General features: G+C 35.0%; 1 protein-coding gene across 1 annotated transcript in view; it reads right to left on the reverse strand.

Moving 5' to 3' along the window:
* The window catches only part of LOC131850412 (uncharacterized), a 37,940-nt gene extending 19,154 nt beyond the window's left edge, over window positions 1-18,786 (reverse strand). Inside the window, exons 1-15 of the mRNA XM_059200624.1 lie at window positions 18,753-18,786; window positions 18,086-18,282; window positions 17,417-17,506; window positions 15,567-15,689; window positions 13,988-14,134; window positions 12,621-12,745; window positions 11,544-11,700; window positions 10,597-10,691; window positions 8,489-8,657; window positions 8,036-8,282; window positions 5,439-5,608; window positions 4,675-4,898; window positions 3,810-4,002; window positions 1,556-1,693; window positions 1,017-1,110 (exon numbers count right to left, since the gene is read on the reverse strand). Coding sequence (XP_059056607.1) covers window positions 1,017-1,110; window positions 1,556-1,693; window positions 3,810-4,002; window positions 4,675-4,898; window positions 5,439-5,608; window positions 8,036-8,282; window positions 8,489-8,657; window positions 10,597-10,691; window positions 11,544-11,700; window positions 12,621-12,745; window positions 13,988-14,134; window positions 15,567-15,689; window positions 17,417-17,506; window positions 18,086-18,282; window positions 18,753-18,786 — 2,203 coding nt within the window. The remainder of the gene's footprint in view (window positions 1-1,016; window positions 1,111-1,555; window positions 1,694-3,809; window positions 4,003-4,674; window positions 4,899-5,438; window positions 5,609-8,035; window positions 8,283-8,488; window positions 8,658-10,596; window positions 10,692-11,543; window positions 11,701-12,620; window positions 12,746-13,987; window positions 14,135-15,566; window positions 15,690-17,416; window positions 17,507-18,085; window positions 18,283-18,752) is intronic.
* Between the last annotated feature and the right edge of the window lie 200 nt (window positions 18,787-18,986).

The following is an 18,986-nucleotide window of genomic DNA, read 5'->3' on the forward strand; positions in this document are numbered from 1 at the left end:
TTTATAAGGTATAAAGGTTTCTTAAGAGTTGGCAATGCGCACGTGATACCCCTGGTGTCTCAAGCGTCTATAGGCTACGGTAACCGTTTACCATCACATGGGCCGTATGCTTGCTTGCCACCATCGTAGAACATATAAAAAAAAATGTATTTTTTTCTATTATATCTATTTATTATATTTTAATATTGGTGTAATACAGCATTATCATTTATATAAAATTCTCGTGTCACAGTGTTAGTTACCATACTCCTCCGAAACGGCTAGACTGATTTTTATTAAATTTTATATGCATATTCAGTAGGTCTGAGAACCGACTACTATCTATTTTTCATACTCCTAAGTGATAGGGTTGTCTACCCCCAATATTTATTTTTTATTTTTTGGACAAAATAACCGGCTACTATCTATTTTCCATACTCCTAAGTGATAAGGGTTGTTCACCCCTAATATTTATTTTTAGAACAATTTTTTTTTCTTATTTCTTTATAATGTGCCATAAAAATACATACAATCCTGAATGTTCACCCTTATATCACCAACCCCCATTTTTTAATAACGATATAATTTTTTTTTATAATAATAATAATAATAAGTGCCCTAAAGTCCAACCATACGTCCAAATCGAAGATCTGATTCACGAGGGGGAGGGACACGTGATATAATCAATTTACTGGCACGGTCATCTAGACCCAAGTAAGCTAGCTAAAGCTTGTGTTATAGGTACTAGATAACTGATACTTATACATAGATTTTTTTTTAATCCATACATATTATACATAGAAAACACCCAGACCGATACAAACAATCATACTCATGAATACAATTGTTTGTGCCGTGCGAGGAATCGAACCCGCGACCATCGGTCGTAAAGCGGTGTAGTCGACAGCTAGATCAGCAAGGTCGTCGAAGTTATATGGCAAAACAACATTTTCGGGGTCAGCTAGTAAGAAAATAATATTTCCCTCAGTCAATATTCTCTGTCCACACCGCAAATAGTGAGTCGTGAAGTTACTCACTGTCAAGGCCGCTCCAGGCATCGAACTGCGTAGAGTTTATATGCGCCGCGTAAACCGTCATATCTTGAATTTTAACCACTACATCAATGTGAACCTGAAAATTATTTATAATTATTGGTAGTCATATTTTTCTTTGAGAGCAACACACAAGTTTCTTCCTTATTCTTCTTGTGATGAATCTGCATTCCGAATAAGTGGTAGAATAAAAAAACTTGACTATTCAAAAGAGCTTATATTAAGTTTGTTTGGATAAAGATTATTTCTATTTCTATTTAATAGATAGATTGATTCAAGAGGAAGGTTTATTGCAACACACAAGTTTCTTCCTTATTCTTCTTGTGATGAATCTGCATTCCAAATAAGCGGTAGCATAAAAAAACTTGACTATTCAAAAGTGCTTATATTAAGTTTGTTTGAATAAAGATTATTTCTATTTCTATTTAATAGATAGAGTGATTCAAGAGGAAGGTTTATATATATAATACATGTACACCCGTGCAAAGCGTGGTGAGTAGCGAGTTTAAAAAAAAATCACTCACATCTTCAGGTAGTTTTTGCACCCACGCGTTCAGGTCCTGAAGCTTCAGTTTGAGGAGTTCCATCATCATGTTCTCAACGTTAAAGTACTTGAATCTCTTATATATATTTGTTGATACACCCTGAGCTATTGCGTATATCTAGAAATATTATTGTAAAGTCAACACTAGATTTTATATTACCAAAATACATAAAAGAACAAATAATATATAGTCGGTTAAATAGAAAAATGGCTGTGTTCAAAATGTTTGTTTGTTTGTAATACTTTATTGTACAATAATATCTGTACATATAAATAAAATTGGAGTGTCTGTTTGTAATATTGAAATAACCGTTTTTTACTACATGCATATGAATATAGATACGGTACATATACTAAAATAACATTTTTTATAATTTTTGTCTGTCTGTCTGTCGGTCTGTTTATTCCGGCTAATCTCTAAAACGGCTGGACCTATTTTGACGGGACATTTTTGTCAGGTAGCTGATATAATGAGTAACTTAGGCTACTTTTACTTTAGAAAAATAAAGTTAAATTCCACGCGGACTATAAACAAAAGTTCACAATTGACTTAAAAAAAAATGAGTACAATGGCGGACTTATCCCAAAAAAAAACCTTTGAGTTACTGAGAGGAACTGTGGAGTGTTTTTTTTTTTATTGATTGGCATATTTTTTTTTAACTCTTAGCTTCTGCGTTTCGGGTACGCTCGCATTAGCGGAGAATGTGAAGTGTTTCATTTTAAGACGAGTGATTGGATTTGCGATGTTTTTTATTTTTTAGATGATTATATATTAGGAGATGGATTATTTACACTGATGAAATTAGCAATTTTTTTTAAATTTTTTTTATATATATATATATATATATATTTGTTTTTTTTTGTTTTCTTTTTTTTTATTTTCTTTTGTTTTTGTGTGATTATGAATTAATACATTTTTCGTGATTGCCGGTATGTATCCTTTTTTTTTTTTTTATTGTTATATACAGTTTTAATTTAGTTTTTTTTTTGTGGAGTGGTTGAAATAGGTACAATAAGTAATACGCGTCACAATTAAATATATAGATCCACAAAAATAAGCAAACATATATAAATTAATGTAGTAGTAATACTAAGAATATAACTACTTACGGATTTAATAAAATTATAAATAAAATAAAATAAAACACATACATACATATACACAAACCAGAAAGGAAGAAATGTAATAGATTAAGACAAATAGTAGTTTCTTTTTTAATTTATTTAAATTATTTCTCCTTTAACGTTTTAAATTTAAACCGAAGTATTATATATAATTTTAAAAGTTATAGTTTAAAAGTTTAGATAATGATTAAGACGGCGTGGTTAATTTAATTGACTTATATAAAAGGAGACAATTCTAGTTTCTAATTTTGAAAAACGTCATTTTTCTATTTAGTCGACGCTATTTTTCCACACACTTCTTGTAAAGTGTTGATGTAATTTCACCGGTTTTCGATATTAATAATAATAATCTCAGGACAATTCACACAGCGCCATCTAGACTCAAGTTAAGCTAGCTAAAGCTTGTGTTATGGGTACTCGAGCCTGCGGCTCACCTGATGGTAAGTGATTACCGCCGCCCATGAGCACCCGCAACACCAGGTGAATTGCAAGTACGTTGTCGGCCTTTTAAAAAGGAATAAGCTCTTTTCTTGAAGGTCTCAATATCGTATAATAATAATAATAATCTCAGGACAATTCACACAGCGCAATCTAGACCCAAGTTAAGCTAAAGCTTATGTTATGGGTACTAATAACTGATACAAATACATAGATAAAAGTACATACATATTACACATAGAAAACATAAGATACAAACAATCATCTCATGAATATATATATATATATACACAGCGCCATCTATTTCTAGAGCTAAGCACAGCTTATGTTTGGGAACTAGACAACTGATACAAATACATAGATTTTTTTGTAAATACGTACATATTGTAAATAGAAAACAACCAGACCGATACTCATGTCATACTTATGAATACAAGTGCTTGTTGCGAGAATCGAACCCGCGATCATCTAAACCGCTACAATAAGACTACTCATGAATATAAACAGCTTGGACGTCCGTTTCAGTGTTTCTTTGAATTGTTTAGTATTCAACACAAGACTGCCTGATGGATGAATGTGAATTGACTGATTGATGGATGTGAATTGACTGATTGATGGATGTGAATTGCTCAGAATTATTATTATTATTCATCTATCTATACAATACTTACAGCAGCCTGATACGACCTGACACCACCAGTGGAGACCTTCGCACCAACAAACCCTGGCACCATGGTGTCGTCTCCGATCGAGAGGAACTGCAGGGCTGCACCACTCTCATCGCTCAGAATCATGTTCTGTGTCGCCCAGTAGACGGAGTCGGGCTCTGGCACTTGTTTTATGACGTACGGCACGTAGTACGAACTGTATTAAATATCAGTATATATAAATGATATAACAAAAAATATGTTAACAACGTTAAAAACGTTTTACGAAAAAAAATTATATAATAAAAAATTATATTATAAATTATTTTAAAAAAATAAATAAATAAGAGATTTTTTTTTTCTTTTTAATTTTAGGGACTTTTGTACCATCTAAGTACATGCCAGTCCCATTGTACCCTAAAACTAATCACTCCATTACCTAGTGAACAAATTGCCTTAGCCGCAAAGCCTAAATATAAGATAAAAAAAAATAAGTTGGGTAACATTTTTTTATAATATGTATTTAATTATTATAATTATTTATTTTGTATTACTACACAAAAAACATTAAAAACTACATACCTAAAGTAGGAAATATATAATAATAATCTCAGGATAATTCACACAGCGCCATCTTGACACAAGTTAAGCTAGCTAAAGATTGTGTTATGGGTACTAGATGCATAGATATTTATTTTTTGTAAATACATGCATTAATAACACCCAGACCGATACAAACAATCATAATCATGTATACAAATGTTTGTGGCATGTAAGGAATCGAACCCGCGACCATCGGAAGTAACCGCTAGACCATCGAGGCATACAATCAATTCAAAGATCGTCAGCTTCTTAGTCATGGCAATTACATAAAAAAATCGTCACTCACGCGACTCTGTAGCCTCCGAAGGACTTATTTTTGTTCATATTTATCACGCTCGAATACCAGAAACTCTTCAATCTGTTATCAGTTGAATTCTTTATATAGTTATGTAGGAATAAGAAGTCACTCTCTCTTATTGTTGTAGAGCTCAGCAACAAATGGAGTGCAACTATCCTGAGCTGTACGGGCTCTGTATCGTTCGTTATTATCGGTAACGCTGTTTTTAGAATCTGAAAATAGAAGAATAACATAGAATGAAATTGAACTTCAGTTTGTTATAAACAGTGGAGTGAGGAGCATGGGAAAATTATATGCGTTACAGTATATTATGTATTAACTTTTGCAAAGGCCGCCATCCTCTCTCTCCACTATTTCTCTCTTATAGTTGTAGAGCTCAATAACAAATGAAGTGCAAGAACTCTAAGCTGCAAATTCATATCGGTGTTGGTATTGATTTAAAAAAATTAGTAACACTGTTTTTAGAGTCTGCAGTTTGTAGAATAGCAATAATCTTTATTCACGACATTGGTAGTCTACCTGTTTATCACACTGCCTTAATTCCATGCAGACCATCCAGATAAAAATAATCTTACTTATGAATACAGATTGTACCTCGCGAGGAATCGAACTCGCGATGAAGTAAGACGGCGTGCTAAATCGCTAGACCACTGAGCCGTTTATGATCGTAAAAAAGCTTTTCAAATATCCACTTTATTCTCAGTAACTTTTCTTACTTAAGTCTCAACCCCTGTAGATCCCAACATCCTTACCTCATATGGTTCTTCTGGTATGGAATTGCTGCTCCCAAACGCTGCCCACAGCCTCTCATACTTATGTTTTGTTGTGTCACCGAATATTACATTTGTGTATTCCAAAGCAGAGAATCCAATGTTGCATAAACCCTGGAGCCAGATCAGTCTGTCAAAGTACTGAGGACAATCTGAGGAAGGTAAATAAAATTTAACGGAGACTGTTCTGAGTTTTTCGGATTAATACTAATTGCTGAATTTCACCAACACACTACCCGTCATAAACTAAAATACCATCCTGATCATCTGGATGAAGGACGATCCTCCTGGAACCTGGCGTTTTTCCCGAAACTTTTTGCTACGCACAACCACATTATAGAATCGCCTTCTTGCAATGGTATTTCCGAACCGATAACCTTTAAGAAAAGAGCTTATTCTTTCTTAAAACTGGCAATGTACTTGCAATTCACCTGGTGTGGCGGTTGCTCATTTGCGGCGGTAATCACTTACCATCAGGTGAGCCGTAGGCTCGTTTGTCCCTATGCCATAAGAAAATAACTCTTATGTTCATTTTGTACTAAATTTTTATAAGTACATAAATATTAGGGAATGTAATGACTTCATTACTTTTGGAATTATTTTGATTAATTCAGTTGACTATTCAGCGACCAGACTATATTGCCGAACACTCAACACTAAAGAACTACAGTTCCAAGCTATATCTGAACTCTATTCACTACCTGATAATGCCCTGTTCAGAGGCGAAACACGTGTCGCAAAACCGGTGTAGATCCAATAACGGTTGAAATTTGATCACTTAAAGAGAAGGTTATAATGCTTCCAGGAACGGTAGTCAAGTTTTCCCACATATAATAATATGGTCTCTCACATGCAAATAATAACAGCAATCCATTACTAATGAAATGAACAGCAAAATAACACAATTAATAATACTACTTCATCCGGAAGTATTCTTAATATTTATCGTCTTGGAATAAAACTTGGAATAAAACTAAATAATACAATTCCATTCAGCAATTAAATGAACTTCCGCAAAATAATACTTGATCGATAAAATAATAATATGTTTCTACCTCATCCGGAAGTATCCCTAATATTTATGATCTCGGACATGCAAATACTAGTAACAGAATAAACCAAACTAATCTAATTCCATTAAGTAATGAAATGAACTTCCGCAAAGTAACGCTTAGTTGGAAAAAATGTTTCTACTTCATCCGGAAGTATTCTTAATATTTGTGATCTTAATTTTTTATAGTGTTGTTTGGGCTATTGTCAGATGTTTGTAGCACCTGTAGCACTGCGACCTACATAGATCTATTGTGCTTGCCCTTTTCAAAGTCCGCTACCTAGACCCGTCAGGGACAAGAATTGAAGGATATTCTTAGGAGCGATGGTTTTTATCTCCTCGGGAAAGAGTGTAAACTTTCCAAAGGAGATATTTCGTTTAAGCATAAGTGGGTTACAACCACATAGGATGTGTAGTGGCGTTTCCTCTTCCGTTTGGCAGAATCTGCAGATTCTTGTCGTGCATAGGCCTAGTTTAGCCATATGCTTGTTTAATTTGCTGTGTCCTGTGAGGGCCCTGGTTTGTGGTCTTGGACATGCAAATACTAGTAGTGGAATAAAACGAAATAATATAATTCCATTTAGCAATGAAATGGACTTCCGCAAAATAATAATAATCTCAGTCCAATTTACACAGCGCCATCTAGACCCAAGTTAAGCTAGCTAAAGCTATTTTTTTTTCGTAAATATATACTTATTATACCTACATAGAAAACACGCAGACAGATACAAACAATCATACTCATGAATACAAATATTTGTGTCGTGCGAGGAATCGAACCCATGACCATCAGATAGTAAAGCGGTGTGCTAACCACTATACCACCGAGATCGTCAAGAAAATAACACTTAGTTTGATTAAATAAGTTTCTACTTCACCCGAATATATTCTACGGTGAGTGCAGCGTGTCAGGTTGCAGGGTCTCATCTTGTATCAAGTTCCGAATGCGAAACAATTAACTCGAAAGAAATCATAGGTGCATTAAATTTACGTTCACAGTTAATTGATATTAAAGAATTTTGTTCTTTTTTTAGGTAACAACCTACCGGCCAACATGATGGTAAGTGGTAATCATTACTTAATTCAGTGAAGAGCAGTTTACTTTGTAAGCTATTTAGATTTATAAGGCACATTCAAAATTGAAATTCAAATTCAAAATATCTGTATAGATTATCTATCTGTCTATCGGCGCTGTGTAAATTGTTATATTATATTAATTATTATTATTATAAATAAACGATGGGCCATCAGTTTTCTTACAAGTCCAGTTATTCATTCATTTATAATTTAATAGCCACGCTCTCATCAGTGAAGTTCTTACCACTTTCCACGATCTTCCATCATCCTCTTTAAATGTTGACGTAGCTGTGTCTTGGTATTCTCCTCCCCCTCTTTGCTTCTATATTACCATCAATATATTTTATAAATTCACAGCATCGTATCAAGTGTTCTAACATTTTCTTCGTCTATTTCCTTCAGTATTCAATTTGCCTTTTTACCAGTCAAGTTATTATAGAAAGAAACTTACCACTGTACATCCTGAAATATTTGACCACGATGTAATCCATGTAATCCTGGGTGACACTCCAGGCCGCTCTGGTTTTGTGTACCAGAATACCGAAGCTTAGGATCCCCGCTCTCCGGATCTCGACGCTAAAGTCCAGCCCCAACTTGGTGAACACCTCCAACTCTTCGAGCAGCGCTTGGTTGTAAATTGCCACATTGAATGGCAGTTTCCTTATAAGTGATAATATTGCTGTATCTTCTATTTTCTCCTGTCGAAATAAATAATTTATTTATTTTATCTTTTGCACTTTTTTTGGTGGCAATGGTGGTTTTTGATGGTGGGTGGTTACCGTAGTCTATGAAAATCAGGTGCGCGTTGCTCATCCTAAAGAAATCTTAATATACCCTTCTTGAAAAATACCATACTGTAGTCTCCTGAGGAAACATCGGAAACTAGTTTCTTTGTTATGCTTACCTTCATCTCCGTGACCAGATATTTGATGAATCTCGCACAATCATTAGATTTGGCGTGGGGTAGCATCTCCAGAAAGATATTCCTGGCCGTCTCTAGCTCATAACTGGTGCCTAGTATCAGATCATCGAACAGAAGTACTAAATGCTCGTAATCCAATTGGGCTATAGTGCTGAAATTGAGAATAGTGAGAAAAAAATTATAATTTACAGTAATACTGGACATATGACGACCTCGGTGGTCTAGCGGTCTAGCACACCGCTTTACGTCGCGGGTTCGATTCCTCGCACGGCACATACTTTTGTATTCATGAGTATGATTGTTTGTATCGGTCTGGGTATATTCTATGTATAATATGTATTTACAAAAAAAAAACTATGTATATGTATGTTTGTTATCTAGTAACCATAACACAAGCTTTAGCTAGCTTAACTTGGGTCTAGATGGCGCTGTGTGAATTGTCCTGAGATTATTATTATTATTATGTCTTGTAATTATTTATTTATTTTTAAGGATTACCAACATGAGATACAGCAATCAAAATCTGTCGTGATTCTGTACAATTCTAATGGTCTTACACTAACTGTTCTCATACTTATAGTTAACCATAGCATAGAGATGTGCTAACTCGTAATAAACATGACTCGAGTTAACTCGAGTTGACTCGAGTTACTTGGAATATTTTTTTTTTAATTTTTCGAACAATACTAATGTTTTAGGGCCCATCTAGCCTTAAAAGCTTCATCGAACTATAGGTGGCGAGTAGAAATGGCACTTTATAGCCGCGGAAGAACTCAAGGAACTCATAATCATTTTAATGATAACATGATCGGGAGAATATGCGACAAAAAATAATAACGACCTCAAATCAATATTGAAATATTTGTGACTAGTGAAAATTGTATGATATGAAATGATCGAAAAATTTCATGTCATTGTCGGTTCGATGATAGAATGATGCTCTCGCTCTTTCACTTGATTCATTCATTTACCAGTTGAATTCTTCAAACTCGATTTGGCAGAATTCAACTCGAGTTAACTCGAGTTGATACATCTCTACCACAGCATGCTTTGAGTTACAAGACTATATCGCTACTATTACTACTATTACATATGTCCAGGGGCGGACCGTGAATTTGTGGGGCCCTGGGCTAAATCTACTTAGGAACCTACCTAATTATATTACTCAACTAAATAAATATATCGACCAAAAACAAGCGACCAGAAATTTCTCGTCCCTTTCGATAGACGCACACTTGTACGGGTTGATTGATCTCAGGGTTATTGATCTCAGGGTTGCCAACCTTATGATAGGTTTTTAACATTCTAGATATTTTTTTTATATTCTAAATATCGTTTCAATGGGGATTGGGGACCTTTGCATCCTCCGGGCCCTGGGCTGCAGCCCAAAAAGCCCTTAGGTAGGTCCCTGTATATGTCAATAATATTAATTAAAATTGAAAGTTACTTTTTTTTATTTATTTATATACTAACTAGCTTTTGCTCGTGGCTTCGCTCGCGTAATAGTAAGTATTATTATTAATTAGGTGTAGTTTTTGGAGCTTTACTTTTGTTTAGCGTGTATAAAAAATTAGGGCCTACAAAATCTAAGAAGATTTATACAAATTCATTATCATTCATCGCCTATTTTATCCCCAAAGGGGTGGAATTTATCAAAATCCTTTCTTAGGGGATGCCTACATCATAGTAGCTTTATGCATGCAAAGTCTCAGCCCGATCGGTTTAAAATTGACAAAGTTCCAACCAAGTTTCATCCCCTATTTTATCCCCTTGAGGGGAAAATAGAAGGAAAGAGGGGGAGGGAGAATTAATCAAACAAATGAGGACCGTGTTATCAAGAATTAAAGAGCATGATGGAAGTGGATGCCTCCACCGACAAGACGTCAGTTAATCAAAATTCTTTCTTAGCGGATGCCTACGTCATAACATCTACCTGCATGACAAATTTCAGCCCGATCCATCCAGTGGTTTGGGCTGTGCGTTGATCACTATGTCAGTCACCTTTGAGTTATATATATTTAGATAAGTAATGACTATTCAAAAATGCTTAAATGTAAGTTTATATGAATGAAGAATTCTCTTATACATACTTTAAAAGATTGTATAGATCCAAATTATGTATGAGAGACGCATTCCTGACCACATTGTCCGTATCTATACCTTTTGTTGCAATTTTGAGTAGAATCTGAAAAATGTAGAGTATTCATATTATTCATATTATATATATATATATATATATATAATCAGTGTTCGTAATATAGACTGAGATTTTTTGTTTCTTGCAATAGCATATGCTGGTGGTCACTCTATTCTCCCAAATTGGAATTTAAATGAATCTGTATTATTGTAAACATGTACGATATTATTTAAAAAGAATACGAGCTGAGTTTCTTGTCAGTTCTTCTCATCTCGAAATAATTCCGAACTGACAGTAGATTTGACATATCATTTTGTAATTGTAGCACTGTTTGTTATTCTTTTTTTTGTTTGCTTAATGTGTGTTTTAGTTTTTTCTTCTACTGAATAAATATCATTTCGTTTCATCATAAGAGTCTGTAATAGACCTACACGAATAAAGATATTTTGAATTTGAAAACCTTCCTCTTGAATCACTCTATTATTAAAAAAACCGCATCAAAATCCGTTGCGTAGTTTTAAAGATTTAAGCATAAATAGAGACAGACAGCGACAGCGACTTTGTTTTATACTATGTAATGATATATTATTCTTTTACCAGAGGTAAAGTGTACAAACACGTCCGCGTGTGCACCTCAGTCTCACCTATTTCAGCCGAGCAGCTTGCTTTGTAAGATGTTTCGGTTGTAGGGTGCAGATTAGACAGTGAAATTACAGGATAAGAGGCGTGACATGTTAGTACTCTGGAATGACAACGCAGGAGTGGTATCACGGTCGTCACATGATAACGTGATGTCTGTAGTGCTGTTCAAGGGGACGATTACCATTAACTCATGATATCTTTACCTTTTATATACCTTTGAAGAAAAAATGAAGGATGAAAGGAAAGTAAAACTATTACCTCTAAAGTTTCATTCTTCAATTGACTTTTTTTTACATCCCTAATTCCGTTGGACGGGTGGCTAAAATCGCTTTTTTCATATATTATTGATGTTTTGTTTAATGATAACTCTTTCGTATCCTGTATTGGTCTGTATGTTTCATAGTACAGTGAAAGTCTGAAAAGATATTTATTTTATTTATATACTAGCTGTACATGCGACTTCGTCCGCGTGGAATTTATCTCATTTTTCTAAAATAAAAGTAGTCTAAGTTACTTCTATTACATCTGCTACCTGTCAAAAAAATCCTGTCGGTCCCGCCATTTCAGAGATTAGTCGAAACAAACAGACAGACAGACAGAAATTTTAAAAAGGTGCATGATTACTACATGCATATGAATAAAAATACGGTTATTTCAATATTACAAACAGGTAGCTAATGTAATAAGGAGTAACTTAGATTTCTTTTATTTTAGAAAAATAAAGTTAAATTCCACGCGGACGAAGTCGCGGGTACAGCTAGTCTAATAATATTATTCTTTATTGTGATAAAAGAAATCTTTACATAAATGTGCTAAACTAAAGGCGGCCATTTCGCTTAAAGCCATCTTACAGTCAACCTGGATAGTCAGTAATCTTGGTAATTTAGAAATTTCTAAAATACTAACTTTTATAATTGAGCAAGAATGCAAAGTTGTAAAATTCAAACTACGATGGTGGCAACAAGCATACGGCCCACCTGGTGGTAAATGGTTACCTTAGCCTATGGACGCCTGAAACACCAGGGGTGTCACGTGCACGTTACCAACCCATAAAATACCCTTCTTGAAAAACCCCACACTGTAGTTTCTCGAGAGGGGGGAAAGGGGATTGTTAGTAATGTGGATTGATGATCTTATTGCTAGCAGTGTACCATGTCAGTTCATTCTATCGTGATAAATCTTGGTGAATTTGTAAGCCTACGTAAACCGTTAGCGTAGGGAGGATTCCATTGTCATCCATAAAAAAAAAGTCTCTCTGAAACTGCACTGTCCAAGACCGGGAAAACTGCACTGTCCGAGACCACTTAGGTTCCCTCGTGTGGGGTTTATACTTACTCAGAAATAACATTTAGGATGTGGTTGTTCAGCTTGTACTGCAGACTCCCCTTCAAGTCCAAACTGATGAGTCCTCTAGTATCATCCACTTCATAGACCCTCTCTGCTGATGACATTGACTCTGGCTGTGATAATGATGCAAAAATACATACATCATTACTCCATCTTCGTAATTTTGCCGACCGTGGAGGTTCTCAATATTAAATCTCAGTATTATTAAAATTATATCATTTACTGTGCATCCGCCTTTTTATTAACCTTAACCATTTACCAACCCAGTTGTGGTATCAAAAATATCTTTTTTTACACTATGATGTGCAAAAAAGCATACGGCCCATCTGAAGGTTACCGGCGTCTCAGGCGTCCATAGACTACGGTTACCAAAGGGTTACCGTAGTAGCCTGAGGCACCAGAGGTGTCACGTGCGCGTTGCCAACCCTTAAGAAACCTTAATATACCCATCTTGAAAAACCTGCTGTAGTCTCGAGAGAAACCTCGGCGGTAGTTCATTCCACAATCTAAGTGTATGCGGGAGGAAGCTCCTCTGAAATCACACTGTCCGAGAGCACTTAGGTGGTGGGCGAGTGGATAGGATTTCCCTATCGATGGCTGTACGATCTGAGATTAACGCAACGGTTGACTGGTTTCAAGAAGAGTTTCTTAAAAAACCCCAATCTCGTGATAAAACCTTGGCAGGTAGTTATAAACCCACATATTTTTCTTTAATGAGTAACGAGTGTTCAGAAAAATAAACCCTTGAACACAAAAGAAGTTTCATTTTGACGACCTTTCAACTTTAACAAGACTATGATATACGAGATGACTGCGAATAGAGATGAATCGAAGAGAAAAATATATTATCACGACCACAAATAAATGGGATAAGGAAGAAGCAGTTGATGATGATGATGAATACTTTGATAAAAGTCTGGAAATTTAGAAGCCAAATAAACGTCCAAGACGACAAAATTTCCAGACTTTCCTCAGAGATTTTCCCCAAATTTCCCAATATACGGTGCGTCACCGTCAGCCGTCAGCATTTTACACCGCTCCACGTCTATATAACGCCCACACATACCATTTCCCCTTCAGTACACCAAATACTCACAAGCAAGCATCAGTCCACACTCAATCATCGTGTACTCAATATATCAAGTTGGAAAGCAGCCCGGACTTATCATTTACACATCATAGCATCTAGATTGGGGGTCACAGCAGATTTGGGGATTTAGGCATCATAAGTGTACGCGGGAGGATCCTCATTTGGGTCACACAGGCAGACTCACAAATACACCCAAATTTGGGAATTTAGGCATCATAAGTGAACGCGGGAGATAGCTCCTCTTTTAGCTAATTTCAGTACTTACATAATTTCTTCCTGCGAATTGAGTGATAGTTGGTACAGAGCTCCATAAGAATTCAGTTTCAGAAGACGTAATCTTCTGATTCGTGTATTTCTTCACTATGTTCCCGCTGACTGTGTAGATGGTAGTGCAGCTGTGATGGAGACAGGGCTGGGAATACATTTAATAACTACACTACAGTTATTGATTTTATTGTGGTTGTAGTTCACTCATGGATAAACGAAATATCTCCTTTGGAAAGTATATACTCTATCTTGAGGAGATAAAAGCCATCGCTCCTAAGTCTTGACCCTCATGAGTCTAAAAAATATTTAAATGTTTCTATCAATTGTCTAGTACCCATAACACAAAATGCTTAGCTTGGGACTAGAAAGCTCTATGTGAGTTTTCCTGAGTTACATTTACGATCGTATAGAAAAAAAAGGGTTCCATAAAGTCTATTACAAAAGTCTTAAATCATCATCATTAAAGTAAGCTGAGCGATAAGACCTCATTCTGTTTTAATTATTTTCTACATTTGGTACAAGATTGTACCAAATACTTACTAATATTATAACAAATATATATATAATATTATAAGAAAGTTTGTGAGTATGTATGGATGTTTGTTACACTTTCACGCAAAACTTACTGAACGGATTTTGATGATACTTTACAGTAATATAACTTATACATCAGAATAACATATAGACGATAATTTTAAAAGATATTATGTAAATTCGGCGATATATAATTATATATGTCAAGTAAGACCAGACGTAGTAATTGTATATCGATGCATATAAATAAAATTGGAGTGTCTATTTGTAATATTGAAATAACCGTTTTTTACTACACGCATATGAATATAAATACGGTACATACACCAAAATAACATTTTTTACAATTTTTGTCTGTCTGTCTGTCTGTTTGTTCTAGCTAATCTCTGAAATAGCTGGACAGATTTTGACGGGACATTTTTTGGCAGGTAGCTAATATAATAAGTAGTAACTTAGAATACATTTATATCAGAAAAATCAAGTTAAATTCCACGCGGACGAAGTCGCAGGTACAGCTAGTTATTAATAAAACTTTACATCTTTATTATTGAATCTTTCCGTTTTTATCACATTCCCAACTTTATAAATAAAAGCGTGTTATATTTTGATGGTATAATTAAGAATATTTAGCACCTTTTTCCTCTTGCTATCTCGGATTGAAGTGGATCAAATTTAACTTGCAAGATTTGATTACAGACCGACAGACAGACAACGGGACGGGCTGGGTTGCACAGCTTAGCAAGTCTATACATATAAATTCAATTGGAGTGTCTGTTTGTAATATTGAAACAACCGTTTTTTACTACATGCATATGAATATAAATACGGTACATACACGAAAATAACATATTTTTACAATTTTCGTCTGTCTGTTTGTTCCGGCTAATCTCTGTAATGGCTGGACGGATTTTGACGGGACTTTTTTTGGCAGGTAGCCGATGTAATAAGGAGTAATTTAGGCTACTTTTATTTTAGAAAATAAAATGCCACTCGGACAAAGAGAGTACAGTTAGTAAAGATTATAAATAAGAATAAATATTTACCTCATCAACCACATAGGTTCCAGATTTCTTGCTCAACTGGAAATTCAATGATAGTGCCCTCTTGACGTTTGTGGTCCAAACTGGTTCTGACCCCACGTAAAGTGATTCCACTAAATCGTTATCCTGGAACACGTAGAGTATACTCGTGAACGAGCTGCTTGTAGGAACTGGTCTGCTCTAATCACTACGACTGATTTTATTTATTTATTTATTCATTTATTTCAGGCAACTAGGCCCATATTATAAATACCTTATAGACTAACATACATATAATATAATATTTAAAAACCAATACAACTATATTGTCTGTGTGATCACGGCACTGAAGACGGCAATCTGCCACGGTAGCGCCGATACACCACACCTTTCGGCCAGTAGTCCTCTTTCATGAAGGTGGGCAGTAAGTCAGTGGGGACCAGGGCCACAAACGCTTTGAAAATCTTTAATCCTATTGTGTACTTAATATCTAACATTAATAAATTAGTGCTAGTTGGTAGTTTGTATTCACACGTTTCGAATCGGAAATGTAAAGTTACAATGATTATTTAATAGAGCAACACACAAGTTTCTTGCTCGTTCTTCTTGTGATGAGACAGCTTTCCGAATGAGCGGTAGATTGAAAGAATGATAACTATGACTATTCAAAAGTGCTTAAGTTAAGTTTATTTGAATAAAGGATTTTCTATTTTCTTAACCGGATCTTAACATGAATTATTTTATGGCAAATGAAGGTATCAATTGCCATACAATTATTCGTCTTACGACCCAGTTATTAATATAATTTTTTGTTATTTTATTTATTTATTTTATTTTTCTCTCGTTTCTCTTTACCTTATATTTATCTTTTTATTCTCTGTGGTGTAACTGTCAGATTGTTTGGTATGTATTCATATAATTGTGTATGTATTGTGTATGAGTATGTATTTGTATATCATATTATATATTCCTTCTTTGTTTATATATTTTTATATTTATGTATTATTGTAAATGTAATAGTATAAATATTATTATATCATTTTTTATGCCTTGTTTTTTTTTTTGTTATGATTATTTTTGCACCGCCAACAATTTTTCTCTGTACTGCCTATGGTTGACTGGTAGAAAATACCGCATGGTGTTAAGTCCGCCAAATGTACTGTTACTTTTGTACTGTGTGCATTAAAGTTATATAAATAAATAAATAACACGAAAGAAAAATATAACTAAAGGATTTTCTATTCTATTCTATTAAACTCGACTCGACTTATTTAGTGCTGTACTAATGACCTGAACTGTACTAGATCTTAGACCCTATTAGTAAATGAAACCCAAGGATAGTACCGGAACTGTGTATATTCAGTAGTAAGAATATTCTCCTCTCTCTTTCTCTCTTATTACATTGTTTTTCGGACTACTCTAATGCTGTTGGCCGCAGCTGGCCTTTACAGCTTCACCGGACGTTAGGGGGCGAGTGCAGATGGCACTCCAAACCCGCGGAAGGACTTATGGAGCGGCTGAAGGCCAACTCCTGCCCGACGGATACGACTTTAGTCTGAGGGCACCACTAGGGGTTCGAACCTCGGCTCAGGCCATCGTAATTTCGATCCCCGTTTGAATTGGACGGGGGATCGATCAGAGGAGGCTCACATTATGAAACGTGCTATAACTTAAGACATAATGCAAAAATATCTTGCCACCGCGATGTAGAAATTATACATAATTGAGACAGCGACATCTAGTTCACTTTTCGGAACTATTATGTACTACAACTAAAAATTAGATTAAACTCTACTCTACTCTACTCTACTCTACTCTACTCTATTCTATTCTATTCTATTCTATTCTATTCTATTCTATTCTATTATACTCACATTATAGTCAATTTCCCACGGTTCAGTCAAATATTTTTCCGCTTCTTTTGACTGTCCGGGTGTATGCTCATTCTTGCTGAACGCCGAAGCCTGGTAACATTAAAAAATCTTGAAATATATATATAAAGCTGTGCCCGCGACTTCGTGCGCATGGAATAGTGACCTAGATCAAATAAAGATAAAATATTTAATAATCTTACCCAAAAAGACTAAAGAAAAAGATTCATCATTCTTGGTTCAAAATTGACGATATTAAAAAAAAACTTTCATCCCCTATATTATGATACGCCCTTAACAGTATCATTTTTGCATATCCTTTCTCAGGGTCTAGGCTATCTGTGTACTGAATTTCATTTAAATCGGTTGAGTATTTTTGAGGTTAAAGCGCGACAGACAGACAGACAGAATTACAATCGTATTTATAATACTAGCTGTACCCGCGACTTCGTCCGCGTGGAATTTAACTTTATTTTTCTAAAATAGAAGTAGCCTAAGTTACTCCTTATTACATCAGCTACCTGCCAAATAAAGTCCCGTCAAAATCGGTCCAGCCATTTCAGAGATTAGCCGGAACAAACAGACATTCATATACATGTAGTAAAAAACGGTTATTTCAATATTACAAACAGACACTCCAATTTTATTTATATGTATAGATGTACAATATACCTTCAAGTTCTCCAACTGAAGTCTAGCTCTGGTAAAGTTATTTGCGACGGCGACGGTAAGCCTACCATCCAGCGTCCAGTAGGTGGCACGCTCAGCCACGCCAGTGGAGACTGTGGTCTTCACCACATAGATGTACTCCTTATGCTCAGGGAACAGCAACTGAAGACCTGCAGAACTGGCTTTGATGGAGACGGCTCCTGAAGTGAAGCAAAGCCTATTACTCACTGAACGATTACTTGAATGACGAGCGTGCATGGCAATAGTTGTTCATGCACGGGATTTTCATTTAATGTTAGACATAGACACCTATATAAATATACATTGTAAATAAATTGGCTTTAAAAAAAAGTAATTCAATTGAGTTTCTTGCCAGTTCTTCTCTATTGGATCTATATACTGAACTGGACGGTAGGGCAAAATTATAAAAATTTGACGTTCATAAGCGGCTAAACTGTCCTACATCATTTTTGAATTTGAATTTGATTTTGAAATAGGATTTATCGGTTAAGTGTAAATGACGATTGTGGGGAATGGTTAAAAGCTATCACGTGATAACGTGATACAGCTTATTCGGAAGCACTAAGATGTCATGTTTTTTATCCTGTAATTTTCATATCAAATCAAATCAAAATATCTTTATTCATGGAGGTCTATTACACAGTCTTACGATATGTCAAATCTACCGTTAGTTCAAAGTGCATCGAGCTGAGAACTGACAAGAAACTCAGCTCGTATTTTTTTCAAATCAACCTGTTTAGAGATAGTACAAATACACAGATTAATTAAAATATTTTTTTTTATGTCTCTAAAATAATCATCATTACATACTATAAAACAAAGACGCTGTCGCTGTCTGTCCCTATGTATGCTTAAATCTTTAAAACTACGCAACGGATTTTAA

This window comes from Achroia grisella, unplaced genomic scaffold (assembly GCF_030625045.1).
Source record: "Achroia grisella isolate CSIRO2021 unplaced genomic scaffold, CSIRO_AGI_Agris_v1 utg768, whole genome shotgun sequence".
Lineage (NCBI taxonomy): Eukaryota > Metazoa > Arthropoda > Insecta > Lepidoptera > Pyralidae > Achroia > Achroia grisella.